Below are 17,959 nucleotides of genomic sequence, written 5' to 3'. Positions count from 1 at the left end.
GGGATTATGGCCTTAAAGTAGTAAAGGGCTCCGTGTAAGGCAAAAAAAAAAGAGAAACTTCTCCCAGCAACCAGAACTGGTTTTCACAATCTTTAAACATTGTTTCAAATCAAAATGAATTATCACAAAGTGCACCCTAAAAATCTGCACATATGTGTTTGGAAAGTGGTTTGCCTTTTTATCTGAAAGCACGTGCACACAGCAGGTCAGGCTGTGGAGGATCCAACCATCCATTTTCTTCTGCTCAAGGACTGCAGTAATGAAATCTCAAGGGAGCGACTCGACTGTTAGACGCGCACACACGCGCACACACACTGCGCTTGTTAGGCTGAGGTTGATGCTGATATCCTCAATACTGGCATCAAGGTGGCCATTATAATTGTAAGACTTGGTCCTGAAGGTGGGTGCTGTAGGTGCAGCTTCGGCTGAGCTCTGCTACTTGCAACCACATCACTGATTGGTTGACACTGTGGTTGTTACTTTAAAATCGAGGCTCCGACACCTCTGATATTCCACTTGCCATCGCGCCGTCTCTCGGCAGCGTTCGCAGCTACAGAGGGCCATTATGCTTTTTTTTTTCCATGGGTAAAGTTTCCAGGAAGTCTCCTGTTCTTTGGCTCATAAACTGTTAGCGCACACAATTTTATTCTTAGAAATATCACAGCAACTATGACTTTGGAAGGTTTTGTCCAATAAATTTTGTTTTCTGACATTCTGGAATAAAATGGGAGATATGAGGCCTGTATTTCAAAAACATGAAGTGCTTTTTTTTTTTTTTTAACTGCATATCTTATTGAAAGAAAAAAAAAAACTGTGGAAAAACCAGCTGGTGGGTTTTGTGGTTTGTGATATGGTGAATGAGAACAACAATACTGACGGCAGGGAATCGAAATCCACCCGTTAAAACAGAAGGAAGAATCAGGAAGGGGGAATTACACTGTGTTTGTTCCAGGATGAGCACAACAAACTGACACAAAAGAACTAAAAAAAATAAAATAAAAGGCTAGATGAACAGAATAATAATTATCTTTAAATAGTGTCACACATTTCTTTATTTTATAATACTAAATTAAAAGGAACCTTTCTTTCCCCTCTCTCTCTCTCTCTCTCCTCTGCCCCCTCTGTCTGTGCTGCTGGCTCGGTCTGACGGGCGGCCAAACACACCAACCGCACGTCACGCTCCTTCCTCCGTTGCCATGACAACTACCTGCTGGACATGTCTTCTCTCAGTGCTACTTAACATTAACCTGTGGAGAGATGTCAGGTGATGAAACGAATGCAGCGTGATTGATATAAATACAGTGGGACTGCATTTTTATCCAGATGCTTTTCATTTGAGGCATGCACGCACGTTAGCTGTAATTAAAGACAACGATGGATGGAGAAGAAGGTCGTCCTCCATCCGCTCAGCGTTACCCCTCCTTTGCCACAAACATGCCAATTTCCACGTCAACCTTAACTTTGAGTAACATTCACAGCGTGTTCGGTTTAAGCATCAGTCCCTGTCAGACCTCACACCATTACAGTACTGTTGAACGTGAAGTTACACACCTGGACCTGGGCTAGTGCAAAAAGTTGTCTACTCTGGCGAAGGAGCAGGAACCGGACCGGACTCGGGCCATGAGCTGAACGCACTCCGTGGCCTGACCGAGGGCTAGCATCAGCGGGGGCTGTTTAGGCAGATTTTGGGACTCTGAAGCAGAAAAGACACAAAGCATCAGACAGGAAGTGATCAAATATTCTTGCTCTTTTCTGCTTGGCTTAAGGGAGCCAAACAGTGTTTAAGCTCGCAGTAATTGTCTTGGTTGGTGTCAGACATGATTTTAGACCTTTTCAGTGTTTGTAAAAGACAACATTTTTTTCTGGTGTCAGACACATTAGTGTATCTTTGTCTACCCCGGGGAAAAGTCAGCTTACCATTCTCTCAAAACATGAAGTTTTGGATGTCCAGGATATGTAATGCCGGGATTTGTTGATATAAAAAATATACATATATTTTTGCTAAATTTACTACCTATGGCTAGAGGCCTTGAGTAAGTGAACAATAAGGGGGCAAAGTGCGGGCTTTCTGGGTCCTCTGATACTATAATAGCTTAGCAAAAGTCGGGTTCAGTCACAGTGTAAACGTCGTTTAACAGAAAAATATCACCACATGCACTTTTCATTCACTAGATGCTGGTTTTCTTCTACTAGTTCTCTGTTTTTCTGCACCCGCAGTGACAAAACCACATCATCCAATAAAAATCAGAAGGAAAAGAGAGAAAGCAAAAAACCTTATTCTTGTTTTAAACTGTATTTCCCTGAAGTAGGAGAGGCGAAAATTACACGATTGAAGCTTCTGAAATGTTAAAATCACACAATTTTTCTTTTAATCATTAATGTTTTTATTTAGAATTTGGAGGTTTTGCTATACTCGTATACTCGTACCTGAGTAATATTTTGTACTTTTACCATGTGGAATGAGTAAAGTACTTGGGGATCTAAATACCACCACTGGGCCCTCCTGAGCTCTGATCGTGTCACTGTTACAGGGAAGAAGACCCTGAAACAGTCGTACGCTCTCAGAGAATCTCAAGAAACGTTTAACCTGCTAAAACACCTTGAAAAACTGAGGTCAGCTGTACAAAAAATGCATTACTATTTTAATTTCACATTTTTCTTTTCTTCCCAAAACCCTTTGCACAGTTCTGCATGTATGAATGTAACCCAAAGAATATGTTTGTGTTTTGCTCTTTACCCAGTATGGCGCTGTTAAGGGCAGAGCAGAGCGATTCTCTCTGCGTAGGGTCTAACTGCTGGCCCACGGGGCAGTTCCAGGGGTCTGAGTACGCTAGCAGGCTGAATGCATCCTACACAGACACACAAACACAGAGGCCTTTGTGAACACAACACAACTGAATCCCTGCGGTGCAGAACGCTCTCCAGTTTGGGATTTCCTTGATGGCCCTAGAGCTACAGATTATTCATTAACATTCATTAACAAAAATGAAGAATTGAGACATTATTGTGCCTGTTAGATGCTGCTGTTTTTACAGTTCAGCTACAGCCATACAAACAGGGACAGAGGGATATATATATATATATATATATATATATATATATATATATATCTGTGACATTTTGCACAGATTTTCAGGCTCTTCATTCATTGTTTTGAATAAAATCTAACTTTTTGTCCAAAGTGGTGGATAAGCTAACATAATATAAATAATACAAGCTAATAATAGCTACTTTAATGAGGATACTGACATGATAATGTTGCTGTCTGCTGAGTGTCTCAGAGGGTATTTAGCAATCTACTATGCATACGTCAGGGCTGCATGTCTGCCCCCTGGTGGCCAAAAAGTGGAATTACAAAAGCACACCACAGCAAGTCATCGGAACATATAAATACCCCTCTTTTCATCTTTTGTTGTGATGAAGGTTTAGCAATTATGATATCAGAACAAAATTCTGATGACACTGGAAAACCTGAAAAAACAACTAAGAGATTTCACAGGGATAAATGTTTACTCTGGCTTTCTTTTTGTACCCATTGTTTTTAATTAATGTTGCTTGTCTGAGTTTTTAATTGATTAAAATATTACTTTTTCACATTTTATTTCTGTTTACACTTAAACTCTTATCAGTCACCTGCAAAAACACTTTAAACTGCACAGATGTATATGAAGAGCCATAAAAATAAAGTCTGACTGATTCACTGGAAACTACCCGTGACTTTATCTGCTTTACAACAGCACATCCTAACTCAGAAGTCGATCCAATTCCTGCAGCGTGCACAGAACACTTTAGCCAGGACTTTAACTGGTGCCAGCGGAAACAAATCTCCTCAGCCCACTCCTTGCATCACACCTGTCGTTTGGCACCGTAGCTGTTTGTTGAGCTCGAGCCCATGTGCAGTTAAATGTGTGTGTGTGTACCTGCAACATCTTCTTGTGCGTGGCATTCTTGCCGTACTCCCGACACAGCTGTTCGTTGAGTGCCTGCAGCTCCCGTCCAAACTGGATCATCCTCTCTGTGGCTGCTTGGTTCCCACCACAAAGCTGCCTGCTGTGACTGCAAACCTCACCTGCTGGAGAAACACACACACAAACACACACTGTGAAAACATCCTGCAGCAAGGTGGATGTAAGAATGAAGAAAGGGGAAAAATAAGGGTTAGAAGCAGGGAAAGAACAAGACATTTTCAGCAATATAAGTTGTTGGAGGGCGTGTGTGTGTTCTTTGTGTACCTGTGACCCCATTGCCAATGCTGTTGTCGTCTGGCTGAAGGATCTCTTCATGTTTGTAGGTCCCGTTCATGATCCGCGCTGAGGAGCCCTCAACAACCCCGTTGGTGTAGTGCTCTGCTTCAATCTCCATCTCACTGTCACTGCTCACACACACACACACACACACACACACACACACACACACACACACACACACACACACACACACACACACACACACACACACACACACACACAGGCAAGTAAGCCTCTACCTAATGGTTTGGATTATGCTTTTATATTTGTTCTTGCTCTCGGGCTGTTTATCAGGTTGCAGCTGAAACAGTAAGGCTCTCATTGTCTTACAAACATGCTTCGTTTAAGTAGCACATGAACTTTTTTAAGGTTTGATGACAGGCTTAACGAGCAAGCTGTTGGGTGCCCCAGCAACAAGTTAATTTAATGGAATACACAGCTGTAGTTGCAATCCAATCTTCCTGTTTCTTAATGACAGAGCCGTGATGCTGATAAGTCACATTCTAGCTTTCCTTCTTGGATTTAAATGGGCTTAAATTAATATCATGTTTTTCAAATCAAAGCACTTAAAGTGCTCTGACCTTTATGTAAGAAAGCTCACAACTAGACTGGTATCCCTGAATTATCGAGTTGAAGTGAAACCAGATGAGTTATCGTAGGCATGCTGAACAGTGCACACTCTGCTGTCAGGGCTTTGTACCTGGTTTCCTGGGTGCTGTTGGCACTGTGCGGCTGGCTCTTGGTGGAGTCAGAGGAGTTGGACTCGGAGTAGTTGATAGAAGAAGGGGAGGAGGAGGTGGAGGAGGAGGCGGAGGAGGACGCGCTGGGGTATTTGACGCTGCCGCTGCTGCTGTGGCTCTTTGACTTGTTGGGGGGAGTGACCCCGTTACTGCAGGTGGGGCTGTCTGAACCTGGTGGTGAGTAAGGGAGTAAATAAAGGGAAAGAACAAAAAAACAATACTCTTGGTTGCAGCTTTCTGGCTCATGTGTGTGTGTGTGTGTGTGTGTGAGATGTACCTCCAGTGTGCAGGTGTGTGTTGCTGGCTCCGTGGTGGGGGCTGAGGCAGGGCGAGCCGGGGTAACTGTCCTGGGACTTTGGGGAGCGAATGGTCAAACAGCGAACCTCGCTGTCTGTGCCGTTCACCATCTCCACAAACTGACGACACCTGGAGGCCAGTTCACACTGGTGTTACTGGTATTCACTGGAAAATGATCTATTTAAGCGTCAAGCAAACTGTGGTGAAGATGGCAAATTCACGCTTGCGTTTGATCCTAATCCAAACAGCAAACTTACTTCAACATGAATAGTAGATTAGGGTTGCGTTCTAACAGGCTGGGATAAAGCTGCTGAGTCGCTTCTATGGCTTCGCCGACACGTCCCGCCAGCACTAGCTTCTGTATTCCTGTTAGAAAAAAAGCAGGACGGTTTTTACAATATACTCAATGGGAGAATTCAAGCTTTCAAAACAAACATTTGAAAGAGGCCAGTGACAACTAACACCCCACACCTTATAATATAACAGAGAGAAATCTAATGATTCCCTTTGAGCACACACTGCTTTGTGCACTCACTCTGCCTGTTCTTTATAGATGTCTGGTCCTCTTGTATCATGGTTTCTGTGGCTCTGGCGAAGGCTGTTGCAGTGGCACAGTACCCATGGTGCACCAGATAGCTGGACACCATACTAGGTTAAAAAAAGAAAAAATTAAGTTAACCGTTAATCCCACTGAAAACATTTTCTTCCTTCTGTTTCCGCTTCAAAAACTTTAAGATTTTTATAACATAATCAATGTTTAAAGGAAATATTCCAGAGAGTCAAGCGCTCTTAAAAGGAAGCATTACACAGCATTATGTTTTCATCCCCTGGGCCGCCTCGACTCTAGGTATGCTAATATTCTTTTATACCACCATCCCACACAAGTTTGCCGCATACTGTCATTTCTTCAGCTTTGCATACTGATGTGTGTGCGCCAAAGTGTTGGAGTGACTGGTTCTGAATCTTACTTCTGTAGGACGGCCTGCCACTCCCCCAGCCGCTCGCCTATGGGAAAGCGAGCGATCATGCCGTGGATCTTGGCCCGCCATTCGCTCATGTAGTCCTCGATGTCGAAGACAAATGGCTGCTGGCCAAAGTTGGCGTCTACAATCTCACCGGGGGTCTGAAGCCCCACAGTGGGGTACAGGTTGGGCTGGTAAAAATGTAAAATATCTGGGTAAACAGAACTAATCTGGGACTGAGCAACATCAGTATTTACACATTATTAAACAAATTGTTACACTGCAAAGTTGCATCACTTAAAAAAAAACAAAGCCTTAAGGGGGACTTATGTTTTGCCTTACTTTCAGCAATATCTTACAATTGTGGCTGATCATATTACAGTATTTCTGAATTACTAAAACACATTTCCTGAGTCCACCAACCATTTTCCCAAAACCTTAAACACAAATCCAAAAACTCTAATTTCCCCAAACCCCAAACTTTCTTGTCAAAATGAAACCATCACTGCAAAAATCAGTTACATGCGTGCAAAACCAGACACTGTGGGCAGATCTCACACACAGCAAGTGAAAAATATATTCAAAGACCATCTGTTACACACTACATCAGATCATTTAAGACACAGCATCCAGGGCTTGTAGGCAACAGAAAATGTTTATCTCAAGTGTGTACAGTGAAACACTGCCATAGTTGGAGTGACATGACTGCTGAAGGTAGACAAAAAAATAAAAATAAAAATCACATGAAAAGCTCAGCACTGTAGGACACAGATTCAGTCTGCACCATCGTGTCACGGTCAAAGTTCACATTGTCCCAAACTATGACGTATACAGGAGGCACTGCTTGCTGATCCAGCTGTTCATGCACAGCCATGTGATCCTGTAGACCACCCAGGAACATGAGGAGATGTCCAGTGTTGATGGCCCCAGGCTAGCATGACGGTGGAGGACCACAAATCTCTAAAATATTACAATCTAAGATCAAAGCAATCTAGATTTTGGGGTGATTTTGTTATGGAGTGCCTCGGGTTACAGCTAATAAGTTTCATTAATAGATAAAAGTCACTGGACAAACAGCTGTTTGTTGGTTTTTGCAAAAACCACTAACAGGATATGAAACACCAGGACCTGCGTGAAGGCTCTTTGGTTTGTGTGTTTACTGACACTATGTTGAACTGTGGAGATTGTAGTCTATTCTTAAAATCGATCTGGCCAGTAAAAAAAAAGAAAAAAAAAAAGTTCCAGTTACAGCAGCCACTGGACCCAAAAGGAAAAAAAGCATTTCCAACCCCAGATGCCAAAATAAACTGCAACTAGACGGGCAGCTGCGTAGTCAATATCACTTACACAGAATCAAAACTGAGGTGACTAAAACTGGGTCTATTAATAAAAGGAAAGCACTAGAAGATGATTAGAAAACATAGATATACTTACGGGGAGGTCCGTAAAGGCAACACCTAATGAACAGAAAGACAAATCCAGTTAGAGTTAAGTACACACCTGTTGGTTCCAGTTGATGCTAAATGATAGTGTATCAATCAGTTTAAAATTAAATGATCTTAACATGTCCACCAACCTAAACTGATGCCATTTTTGGTGTAAAAGCAAGTGTTGTTAATGAGGTTGACGCAGCATCCAATTACATCACCCGTGGTGAATGTTGGCCCGTACGGCTGGCCCGTCCCGGAGGAGCAGAAGGAGTGGCCGTCGTCTCCATGGTAACCGTATGAGTGCTTGTCCCATCCTAAAATAGGACAAGGATTAGGATTAGTTCTTGCATCTCATACTTGACCCCATGTGAAAAAAAAACGTGTCAGTAATCAAAACCTCAGTGACAAACACATGTTGCATCCTGTTCGGTCTTACTGCTGCACGCACAAAGTGGGAGCAGCCCAGTATGAAAACTATAAGCAGCTGAAGTGAGGTGAACTGCGCTGCTTGAGGTCACTGCTGAAGGAAGGAAGATGGTTACTCATTGACTTATGCAACTCAAATTTTCCCATCTGACTGCCGCTGCTTGCAGGGCGTCTCATAAAAACTCACACTCTCTGAGGCTGCAGGCCGTCTGCCCGCATGGCCGGCAGGAGGACTTTGTGTAAAGAAAGTGGTGAGTCACTGCCAACAGGAACAGCAGCACAAAGGCTGGACCAGAAGAGTAAAGGGCACCAGGGAAAGAGAAGGGGATCTCATGATGTACTTATTACATAAACTAATTTCTTGTTTCTGCTGGCAGTGATGCATGTTTATGCAACAAAAGGTGAGTCACTGGTAGTTTCTTACTACAGCTGAGTGAGAACTTATATGTTTGAGTCCTTTTATTTTTGAAGACATTTATCCACCTTTGTGTCAAAGAAACAAAGACATCTTTCACCTCACAATGTTTTAAACACATCAGTAAATGCCATCTTATATGCTCATATCAGTCAATAAGGCTGGTCGTAACTGCTTTTTGGTCCATGCATAAGTAGATCCCAAGTAATCTGCTAATAAAATATCAAGAAACACCCGAGAAAAGGCATCTACTCGAGTCCTAGGGATGGGGAAGACAGGCCTGACTATTCGCAGTACGATGAGCAAGGACCAAGAAAGTGATGCAGCTCAAGTCTTTCACTCTTATTTTGCCACTGTGACATAATGTTTCCAATGAAAAAAAGACCAGTTGGTTAAATTCAAATTAACTGATTCATTTGGACTTGAGTGCCCTTTGGATTAAGCAATATGTGCTTGTGACACTTCATCAACAGTTATGGCTGTGTGCATGAGCACATTTATCATCTTAGGTTTGTGCATTAGAATGCTAACATTTGCTAATTAGCATTTACAGGACAGCTGAGGCTAAAATGAGCAGTTTTGCTAGCACTAGAAATAATGGTGTCAGATGACAGCATGAAAAAGTTCTTCCTGAGTCAGATATTGAATACGTGACTGTTTAAACCAAATGTTACTAGTTGTTGAGATGCATTGTTATTGACCACATAAGAGGATTTTAAATTTTTTAACTTATAATTTGCTGCTTTTGAAAAATATTACATTAGAAACACTAAAAAGTGTCCGTGAAGCCTATTGTTAAAACTTAAAATCTCACTATATTATAGTTTTTAAAGTGCCATTGCAATGGATTTTCTAGGGAGTCCACTTTTCTGTGTCTTTCCATATCATACATCTCATCAATAATGTCCAGACAGTTCCTCCCAGTTTGCTCATGACTCCCTCCTTTGGTGCAATTAAGACAGTGTTTAACAAGGTAGCTTTCCTCAATCCTCATGTGTAGCTTCCTGTATTAGCTAAAGCACCTCAGGCTTCTTGGGTATTTCATAGGTTAGTATCAGTGTTACCTCTGCCCATATATCATCCGGTTATTTTCTCATTTTCAAACACTTGCTTTTCCTAAAACAACCTCCCGCATGACAGTTGTGTAGAAGAATATCTACTACTAGCATTAAAGCACACGCTTTATGACTTGCATTGTTCTGAAATGCTCCATTTAGCTCCTGTCTCTTTACAGCTCCCCTGTTAAAAAAGTTTCCCGTTTATCTCTAACTCACAGCGGATCTCACACTACCAACAAAATTCCTGTACTTTATTGCTAAAATAAAGTTTGGGGTCAGTTTGAAGAGTTAGTTTTTTTCCTTTAATAAACCTAGTGCGAGTTAATCGTGCTAAAACTATCATTTGAGTCTGGTTACAGTCTTAAAATGCTCCTAACAAAAAGCACATTTTGTTTAAAATCCATCAGACATGTTCATGTTTTAGGATATTTTCTTTGTAGGAAATAGCCCAAGAAAACCTGAAGATTTCATACACTGGTGTGTTCTACTTTATTCACGAATAGCACAACCTGTCTCTAAATTCAACAGAAAGAGAAGTGGCATATTCCCAGCATGAAGACACGGATATCAGGGTGTCTAGTTTGAGAAATGAATGCTTTACGGCTGCTGTAAGAACCAGATTGTGCTGGTTTGTGAAGAGGATAGTGCGTACTGTTGTATTACATTTTTGGCAACTTCCTTTCTTAGATTACTTTGATGAGTTTCAGATAAAAGATCTTTTGAGGGGCACTTTAAGACTATAATTGACCATACAATGGCTGATGCTGTCGATGCTCAACTGGCCATTGCGCCTCTTCTATCAGCACAGCAGTTCTCAGCTGCGCTAACCATTCAAATAGAAATTATAAGATGCTAAACTTGCACTAGTTAACACAATCTGCTGATAATGGGCTTCAGTGCATTCATGTAAATACTGCATTAAAAATGCTAAATGACATACAACGAATGATTCCATTAATAGTTAAAAGCATTCCAGAGTGGTAGTGTACGTGCAGGGTCACAGTCACTCTGTTTGGCTCACAAGGGAAATCTGGCAAAAATTGATCTTAAGATCAAATAATCACTAATATTGGAAACAAAGTATGTCTACAGACAGCTTGTATGACACAACATGGAGCGCTACTGACTGCAAGATGCAGCCACCATAGGTACTGACCTCAAATAACATTCGTAGATTTATATACCACTTTTTAAGAGGATGTAGAGCAACCACACAGGATGACGTGTATATTATCCTGCTTGTCTAAGACAAATAAAATGATACCAGTATTGATCTGTTAGGGATTCTTGTATCTTCTCCAAAGCTAAAATGCAGTCTCAGACTGCATCGATCATAGCCTCTTTGGTGCAGTGAATTCATACCAGCTGACGAATGTCTAGTAAATCACACAGACTGGATCTGAAGTCATCATATCATTGCGATTTCAACACAATGAGGAGTATTCCTCTACAGCACAGGGAAAAATCACTAAACCTGACAAAAATCAGACCTTGGCTTTAAGTGAATGAAGCCTTAAGTTTTGCATGAATTCTTCATTCTGAACTAAGCACCCTGGAAAGGACAGTGTTCAGCTTCTGCTCTGTTGGTGTTTCTCCTCAATTGCAGCCTGTATGTCATTGCCAAAAAAAACCAAAGCAGGGTTAGGGAAACTAGGTCGTGGGTGGGCCGAGATATTAGATGTGTACTTGTATGCACATATGTGTATCTCTGAGCATGTCATGGAGTATTGAGCTCAGCTGGATGTGCGTGTTTGTATTTTGATCTGTGCATTGGGATATTTCTTTCTTTCAACTTGAGCACATATTGTCCTCGGTCTCTCCATGTGTTCTTTTGTGCATATGTGTATATATACACTTGTGTGTAAGAATGTGCGCGTGTGTGTATGTGGAGGTATTAGATTAATCTGCTGACAGGGATATTGCCTCTAAAGCCAGGCTCACTGCTCCAACATGCTAATGAAATGGGCAGACCTCCACAGCAGGATCAGGCACAGAGGTCAGCAGTGGAGAATATTGTACTATGACAGGACACAGACACACACAAACACATACACAAGGACTGTACTTTATTACATATTATATTTTTCATGTATAACCCCCCTCCAAAAAAAAAAAGTTGGGACGCTGCGTGAAATGTAAATAAAAACAGAATGCAATGATTCGCAAATCTCATAACTTCATTTGTATTCATTACAGAAAATAGAAAACATATTGAATGTTTAAACATTTTATTATTTCATGAAAAATTTCAGCTCATTTTGAATATGATGGCAGCAACATCTCTCAAATAAGTTGGGATGGGTGGAATAAAAGGCTGAAAAAGTAAGCGGCACTAAAAAGAAACAGCTGGAGGAACTAATTAGGTTAAGTGGTAACATTGTCAGTAACATGATTGGGTATTAAAAGAGCATCTCAGAGAGAAGTAAAGATGGGCAGAGGTTCACTGTCAGGCATTTTATCAGTGCTCAGTTCAAAGCCTGCATCTCTGATGGTGTGGGGGGTGCATTAGTGTCTATGGAATTGGCAGCTTGAAAATCTGGAAAGGCACCATCAATGCTGAAAGGTATATACGAGTTTAAGAGCAACATATTCTCCCAACCAGATGATGTTGTTTTCAGGGTAGTCTTTGCATATTTCAGTAAGACAATGCTAAACGGCATACATCCATTACGACAGCGTTGCTGCGCAGTAGAAGAGTCCTGGTGCTGAACTAGCCTGCCTGCAGTCCAGACCTTTCACCAACTGAAAACGTTTGGCACATCATGAAATGAAAATTACAACAAAGAAGAGCAGCTAGAATCCTAAATCAGACCAGAATGGGACAACATTCCTCTCCCAAAAGTCCAGCAGCTGCTCTCCTCAGTTCCCAGACGTTTACAGAAGAGGGGATGCCACACAGTGGGAAACATCACCCTGTCCCTACTTTTTTGAGATGTATTTTACTTCATATTTTTGTTTAAATGGTATGTTTTCTCAGTTTAAACATTTTATATAGCTTCTATGTTCTATTATGAATACAATATGGGTTTATAAGATTTGCAAACCATATTTTTATTTACATTTTACAAAGTGGCCCAACTTTTTTTAGAACCGAGTTTGTGCTTTACATGAGTAACATTTACCTCACGTTGTGGGGTTTCAGATTTTAAAACAATTAACCATCCACAGCTGTGATCTATAGAGCCATGCCAGGCCAGAGCTGCTTTTAGGACACAAGGAGGACCCACAAAATATTGGTTTTAATGCTGTGGCTGAATGGTGTCTATTAATTACAGTCCATGGTGCACTTTTTCTGCAGAATGAGTACAGTGTTATCAATGTTATCACAGAATAACCGGTCCATGACAATAAAGGCAAGAAGAATGTGTTACCTTATTTGAGAAATCAGTGCATTTTCCTTAAAAAAAAAAAAATCTATAATGTGTGAGTAAATTAAAACAATTAACAAAACAATATATTTATTATAATGCTCAAGTTTTTCCTCTGGCTTTGGTTAAATTTTTTTTTTTTGAATATTTGCAGTGCTCTAAAGATTCATCTTCAAAGATGTGAAACTTTACGAGCGTGAAATATTTGCTCTTTCAACTCACTTTTCACAGAATCTGCAATCTTCAGTTCCAGCTTTGAACTCTGGTACATCTGACAGGTTTTTTTAAAAGACATTTTTTTTAGCATTTTGCCTTTCATTAAAGAGATACAGTAGAGACAGACTAGAAAAGTGGTGAAGAAGAGCAGGAAAGTGACATCCAGCAAAGGTTGGGCAACGAGTCTGTTGCTGAGAGGATTTTTTTAGAAAGTGGTAAACGGTCAACCACTGGGTCACCCCATCAGACAGCGTTTTAACAGGATAAATGAAACCAGGAAAGTGTGCTATTCAGAATAGCAATTTTAAAACCACAGCTTTCAAAGCATTTTTTTTTTAAATCTCATGATTTATGATGGTAATTCCACCTCACAGGGTACCTTATATAACACTTCTGAACTTTCACTCAAGGAGGATTTCTGAATGCAAAACTTCCACTTTCACCACAGCTCTGATTTGAAAGTTTTTAGCCATGCCAAGCAAAAACCAGAATAGTCAAATGCAGCAATCTTGCAATAAATCCTCCCTTCATTAAGGCTGTCCTATTCAGTATTTGTCAAACAAGTGTTAATTTAGCCATTTGATCATTTTGGATGCTGCAGTTTGTGGATTCTGTTGTACTGCATTATAATAACTGCAGCATCTAATATTGTCTCCATGACAAGCTAAATAACAGAAACACATCTCTGTATAAACTGCTGCCTCCACAATCACCATACAGTTACACTCCCAGCACAAACAGAACATTATAACCTTCACTAGCACACACAGAACATGTGCAGCATGCTGTGAAAGTGTGCACAGATGCACGGATGAGTGGGAACAAACATAAACACTCAGAGATGCAATCAGTCAAGTCCAGGACACACACAGATAAATCTGCAGAGTTTGGGACAAACACACACTGGCACACAAACACGCCGAGTTAGTCCGAGTTAAGGCAATCAACAGTAATCTGTGTACCAGGGCTACACACCATCTGTAGTGAAATCCTAGCCACAAAAAATACTTTCATAACTGATGTGTGACCAGGTTTGGAAAAAGGCATCCATCCACACAACCCTATTCCACGCTGTTCTGGGCTTTTGTGTGACGTCTAACACGCGTGAATCAAGAAGACAGGAGAATGAGGGATCTTTGTGTATGCGTGCATCTAGGCTCTGCTGAACCGGCTGCCACAAGCGTCCACAGCATTCCACAAGCCTCGGCCACCGGACGGATCTTAGCCGGTCAATAAGCAGGGCAAATATCCCCACACAGGCCCTGGAAACGGCAGGATCTAATTGGTGGAAGCAGAGATGTGTTCTCATTGTTTGGGGAGAGGCAATGGGCTTAAGTTAGGCTATTAGCAGCTAAGTGGCCACTATGTTTTCTCCTGTTTTTTAAAATTTTTTTTACAAAGTTGTGCCTTTAAATACCTCATCTACTATTAAACCTAAGAAAAATATTTTGTGTACTGGCATGCTTATGAATTATACCATTTCATTCAAGTCCTAAGAATCTAGCAGGTTTTACTTCTATTCATATGAGATCATATGTGGAGTTACATGAACTGTGTAATTTTAAGTTATTTTTAATACACTTTGTAAGGTGAAACTGCTCGTGATGACACCCTTAGACCGGTAAAAAACACAGTCAGAGAAATCTCTGCATATAATAGTAATTTCACTGGGTGTTGGCTAAGGCTCTGGACCAAAAATAAGCCCTATAAAAAATACAAACTGAGCAATATGTCATTACAAAGTAAGAGGTGGATCACTATGAGGTCGCAATAAAAGCCCACATCATCTGTCACTGATCCATAACAGCTCAGGAACATGTCTCAACATGTTCTCCCTGAGCCGACAAACTAACTACATCTAATTACAGCAGAAACCTTGTGCATCACCATCTCCTCCTGCTTTCATCCCCACATCTCAGAAATGTTGGTACTTTTCCAGCTACTCTGATTTATCCTCAAAAATCAATTTCTTCTTCATCCCTTTCATCCACCTTTAGTATATTCCCTCCACACATGCATCCACATTATCTCCTCTGCTACTTTAGCTCTAAAAATATCTCTACCCGCTAATAATGAACCCTTTACCAGTGTCTGCAATGTGGAAAAGAAAGTAAAAACGAGGCAAAAGCAAACACAACGGTGTCAGTCTTTGATTGTAATCCAAGCCTGTAAGGGCTAGGGGGTGAACGCTGTTGGCCAGTAAGTAATCAGAAAAGTTCAGGGTCAAAGTTTTGGAAAGCCCCTCTGTAGCTGCTTCATTGTAGTGAGTGGACTGCGCTGTGTGTAATCAAAATGGAACAAAAAAAGAGTGACGCAGGATGTTCATCTTCCCAGCCTGCCAAGGCACCCATCCAATCTGACTGCTAAGTGGCAGAAATGCTGGCTTCAGCTCAGCAAGCCAATATTATTGGTGGACAATGGCATCATGACGTTCTTGCCATACACTCTGCATTGTCGAGTAACCTTGGGAATCCTTATTTAACCCCATTTTGCTAATTGCTCCAAACACAGACTCCAAACTCTAGGCTCTAGGCCTACCATTCTTTCATTACAAATTCTGACAGCCAGACACCCACTATAACATCCATCCATCCATCTATTGTCCATCACTGGGCTACACCTTCTGCCAGTTTAGAATCACCAGTCACCCTAACATGCATACCTTTGGACTAGAGGAGGAAATCAGAGCAGGAGATTCAAACCCAGCACCTTCTGCACCACCGAGCTGACTGTAAGGTCTTCATCAATATATCTAAGAAATGTCCATCTTTTCATCCTCCTGCTGTTTATAAAACAATGACATTATTCACATTGTACTCACCAGGCAGTCTGTTCATGTTGACTCCCTGAGCAGACAGGCCGATGCCCATGTATCTGCACACAACAAGAGGTGAAAATGTTTTTAATTTACATGTCATTACTTACCATGTAGCACATTTAAGCCCTTAGATCAGCTTTTTCTGACATTTTTAATCCAATTAGCTTTGCAAATTTTGAGTTAAATCTCATATATTGATGAGGGTCAAGCAGGGATAGACTATCTTCAAATTCTAGTTACTCGGTTGAACAAGTGAGCATTATTGTCATTTGAATGCATTTGGCATATTACAAAGTAGTGATGACGTGAAGCTCAGCAAGAAATCCCTGCTTTGGGTCACGTGGTTGGCCTCAATCAAAAGTTTAATGATTTTCATATAAGTAACATTTAGAGTGTAAGACATGGAAAAGACACTGTTAAGCCCAAGGACTGGAAGAAGCAGCTAACAAATAAGACGTACAGTTGCAAGAGTTGAACAACTATGAACAGCAGGAGGAAGTCAAATGCTCAGCCGAGTAATGTCTACAAAAGGTCAGGGTTGCAGGGGATGTATGGAAATGGTTTTGGTGTATAGCCATGCTAGCACACTGGACTTAGTCATAGCAGGGCTTTAAGCTCAACGATATTAGCAGGAAAATTTAAAAATTGGACAATATAAATTATTATAATTGGCTAAATGTGATTTAATAATTCACCCATAGTCTCCCATTCAAAGTGAATGAGAAGCCAGAGTACTGAAGCCTGAAATGCATCTATATTAATCCTGGCTAAGCCAGTTTAGGCAGGTTTATAGTATTTTAAACCAATGAACTGACACAACTGACAAGTCAAATCATCTTCTTCTAGGCTGCCACCCAATGAAATTGTAGAGATGCACCAATCGATGGGCCAGGAACCAGAACTGGATAATTTTCAGCATGCTTAGCACAGATTAGTGACTGGTCACGCTCCTACAAGGAAAATAGTTGTGCACACCCACATGCTAACATGTTGTTAGCGTAAAAGCTCTTTACTGTGAATGAAGACATGAAGTTTGTCAAAGTAAACTGTGGAGGGCACCAGCATGAAAACATTTACAACAATAAAAAAAAAAACAGCTACCTAAATTACCTTCACTCAGCTGAACATGGATTTTTTTTTTAAAGAAGTTAACAAACAAACAAACAAAAAAAAAACTAAAGCTATCTACATCTCAGAGCTGCCATAGGGTGAGAGGCAGAAAAAAAAAGGAATTGGACAAGTAAACTGTAATCAATCTTAGTTGACACACCTCTGCAACATTGCGTGGAGATTTGGGGCAGTGCCACTGGATTGGCAGACCGGGGTGCTGGTTCCCATCTTTAAGAAGGGAGACCGGAGGGTGTGGGAGTTTAAGTATCTCTGGGTCTTGTTCCCGAGTGATGGGAGAAGGGAATGTAAGATTGACAGACGGATTGGGGTTGCGTCTGCAGTGATACGGACGCTGCACTGGTCTGTCGTGGTCAAGAGAGAGCTGAGCGTAAAAGAGAAGCTGTTGATTTATCAGTCAGTCTATGTCCCTACCCTCATCTATGGTCATGAGCTTTGGGTAGTGACCAAAAGAATGAAATCGCGAATACAAGCGGCAGAAATTAGCTTCCTCAATGGGTGGCTGGCCTCTCCCTTAGAGATAGGGTGAGGAATGCAGCCAATCGGGAGGGGCTCAAAGTACAGTCACTACTCCTCCACATCAAAAGGAGCCAACTGAGGTGGTTCGGGCATCTGACTAGGATGCCTCCTGGGCACCTCTTGGGTGAGGTGTTCCGGGCATGTCCTACCGGGAGGAGGACCTGGAGCAGACCCAGGACAAGCTGGAGAGATTGCATCTCTTGGCTGGCTTGGGAATGCCTTGGGGTCCTAAAGAATGAGCTGCTGGAGGTGGCTGGGGAGAGGGAGGTCTGGGCTTATCTTCTTAGGCTACTGCCCCCTGCAACCCGGCCCAGGATAAGTGGAAGAAAACGGAT

General features: G+C 41.5%; 1 protein-coding gene across 2 annotated transcripts in view; it reads right to left on the bottom strand.

Moving 5' to 3' along the window:
- Window positions 1-569: 569 nt before the first annotated feature.
- ranbp10 (RAN binding protein 10) overlaps window positions 570-17,959 on the bottom strand; it is a 35,701-nt gene continuing 18,311 nt past the window's right edge. The window contains exons 3-15 of one of the 2 annotated variants that reach the window (XM_030731334.1): window positions 15,981-16,033; window positions 7,823-7,990; window positions 7,681-7,703; window positions 6,253-6,437; window positions 5,820-5,932; window positions 5,542-5,650; window positions 5,265-5,413; window positions 4,948-5,158; window positions 4,233-4,372; window positions 3,921-4,069; window positions 2,738-2,849; window positions 1,552-1,693; window positions 570-1,247 (exon numbers count right to left, since the gene is read on the bottom strand). In XM_030731334.1, the coding sequence (XP_030587194.1) occupies window positions 1,563-1,693; window positions 2,738-2,849; window positions 3,921-4,069; window positions 4,233-4,372; window positions 4,948-5,158; window positions 5,265-5,413; window positions 5,542-5,650; window positions 5,820-5,932; window positions 6,253-6,437; window positions 7,681-7,703; window positions 7,823-7,990; window positions 15,981-16,033 (1,543 nt within the window). In that variant the 3' untranslated portion in view covers window positions 570-1,247; window positions 1,552-1,562. Of the gene's footprint in view, window positions 1,248-1,551; window positions 1,694-2,737; window positions 2,850-3,920; window positions 4,073-4,232; window positions 4,373-4,947; window positions 5,159-5,264; window positions 5,414-5,541; window positions 5,651-5,819; window positions 5,933-6,252; window positions 6,438-7,680; window positions 7,704-7,822; window positions 7,991-15,980; window positions 16,034-17,959 lie in introns of both variants that reach the window. The other variant, XM_030731333.1, reaches the window with a different exon arrangement.

This window comes from Archocentrus centrarchus, chromosome 6 (genome assembly GCF_007364275.1).
Source record: "Archocentrus centrarchus isolate MPI-CPG fArcCen1 chromosome 6, fArcCen1, whole genome shotgun sequence".
NCBI classification, from domain to species: Eukaryota; Metazoa; Chordata; class Actinopteri; order Cichliformes; family Cichlidae; genus Archocentrus; species Archocentrus centrarchus.
This window is presented reverse-complemented; position numbering and strand designations above follow the sequence as displayed.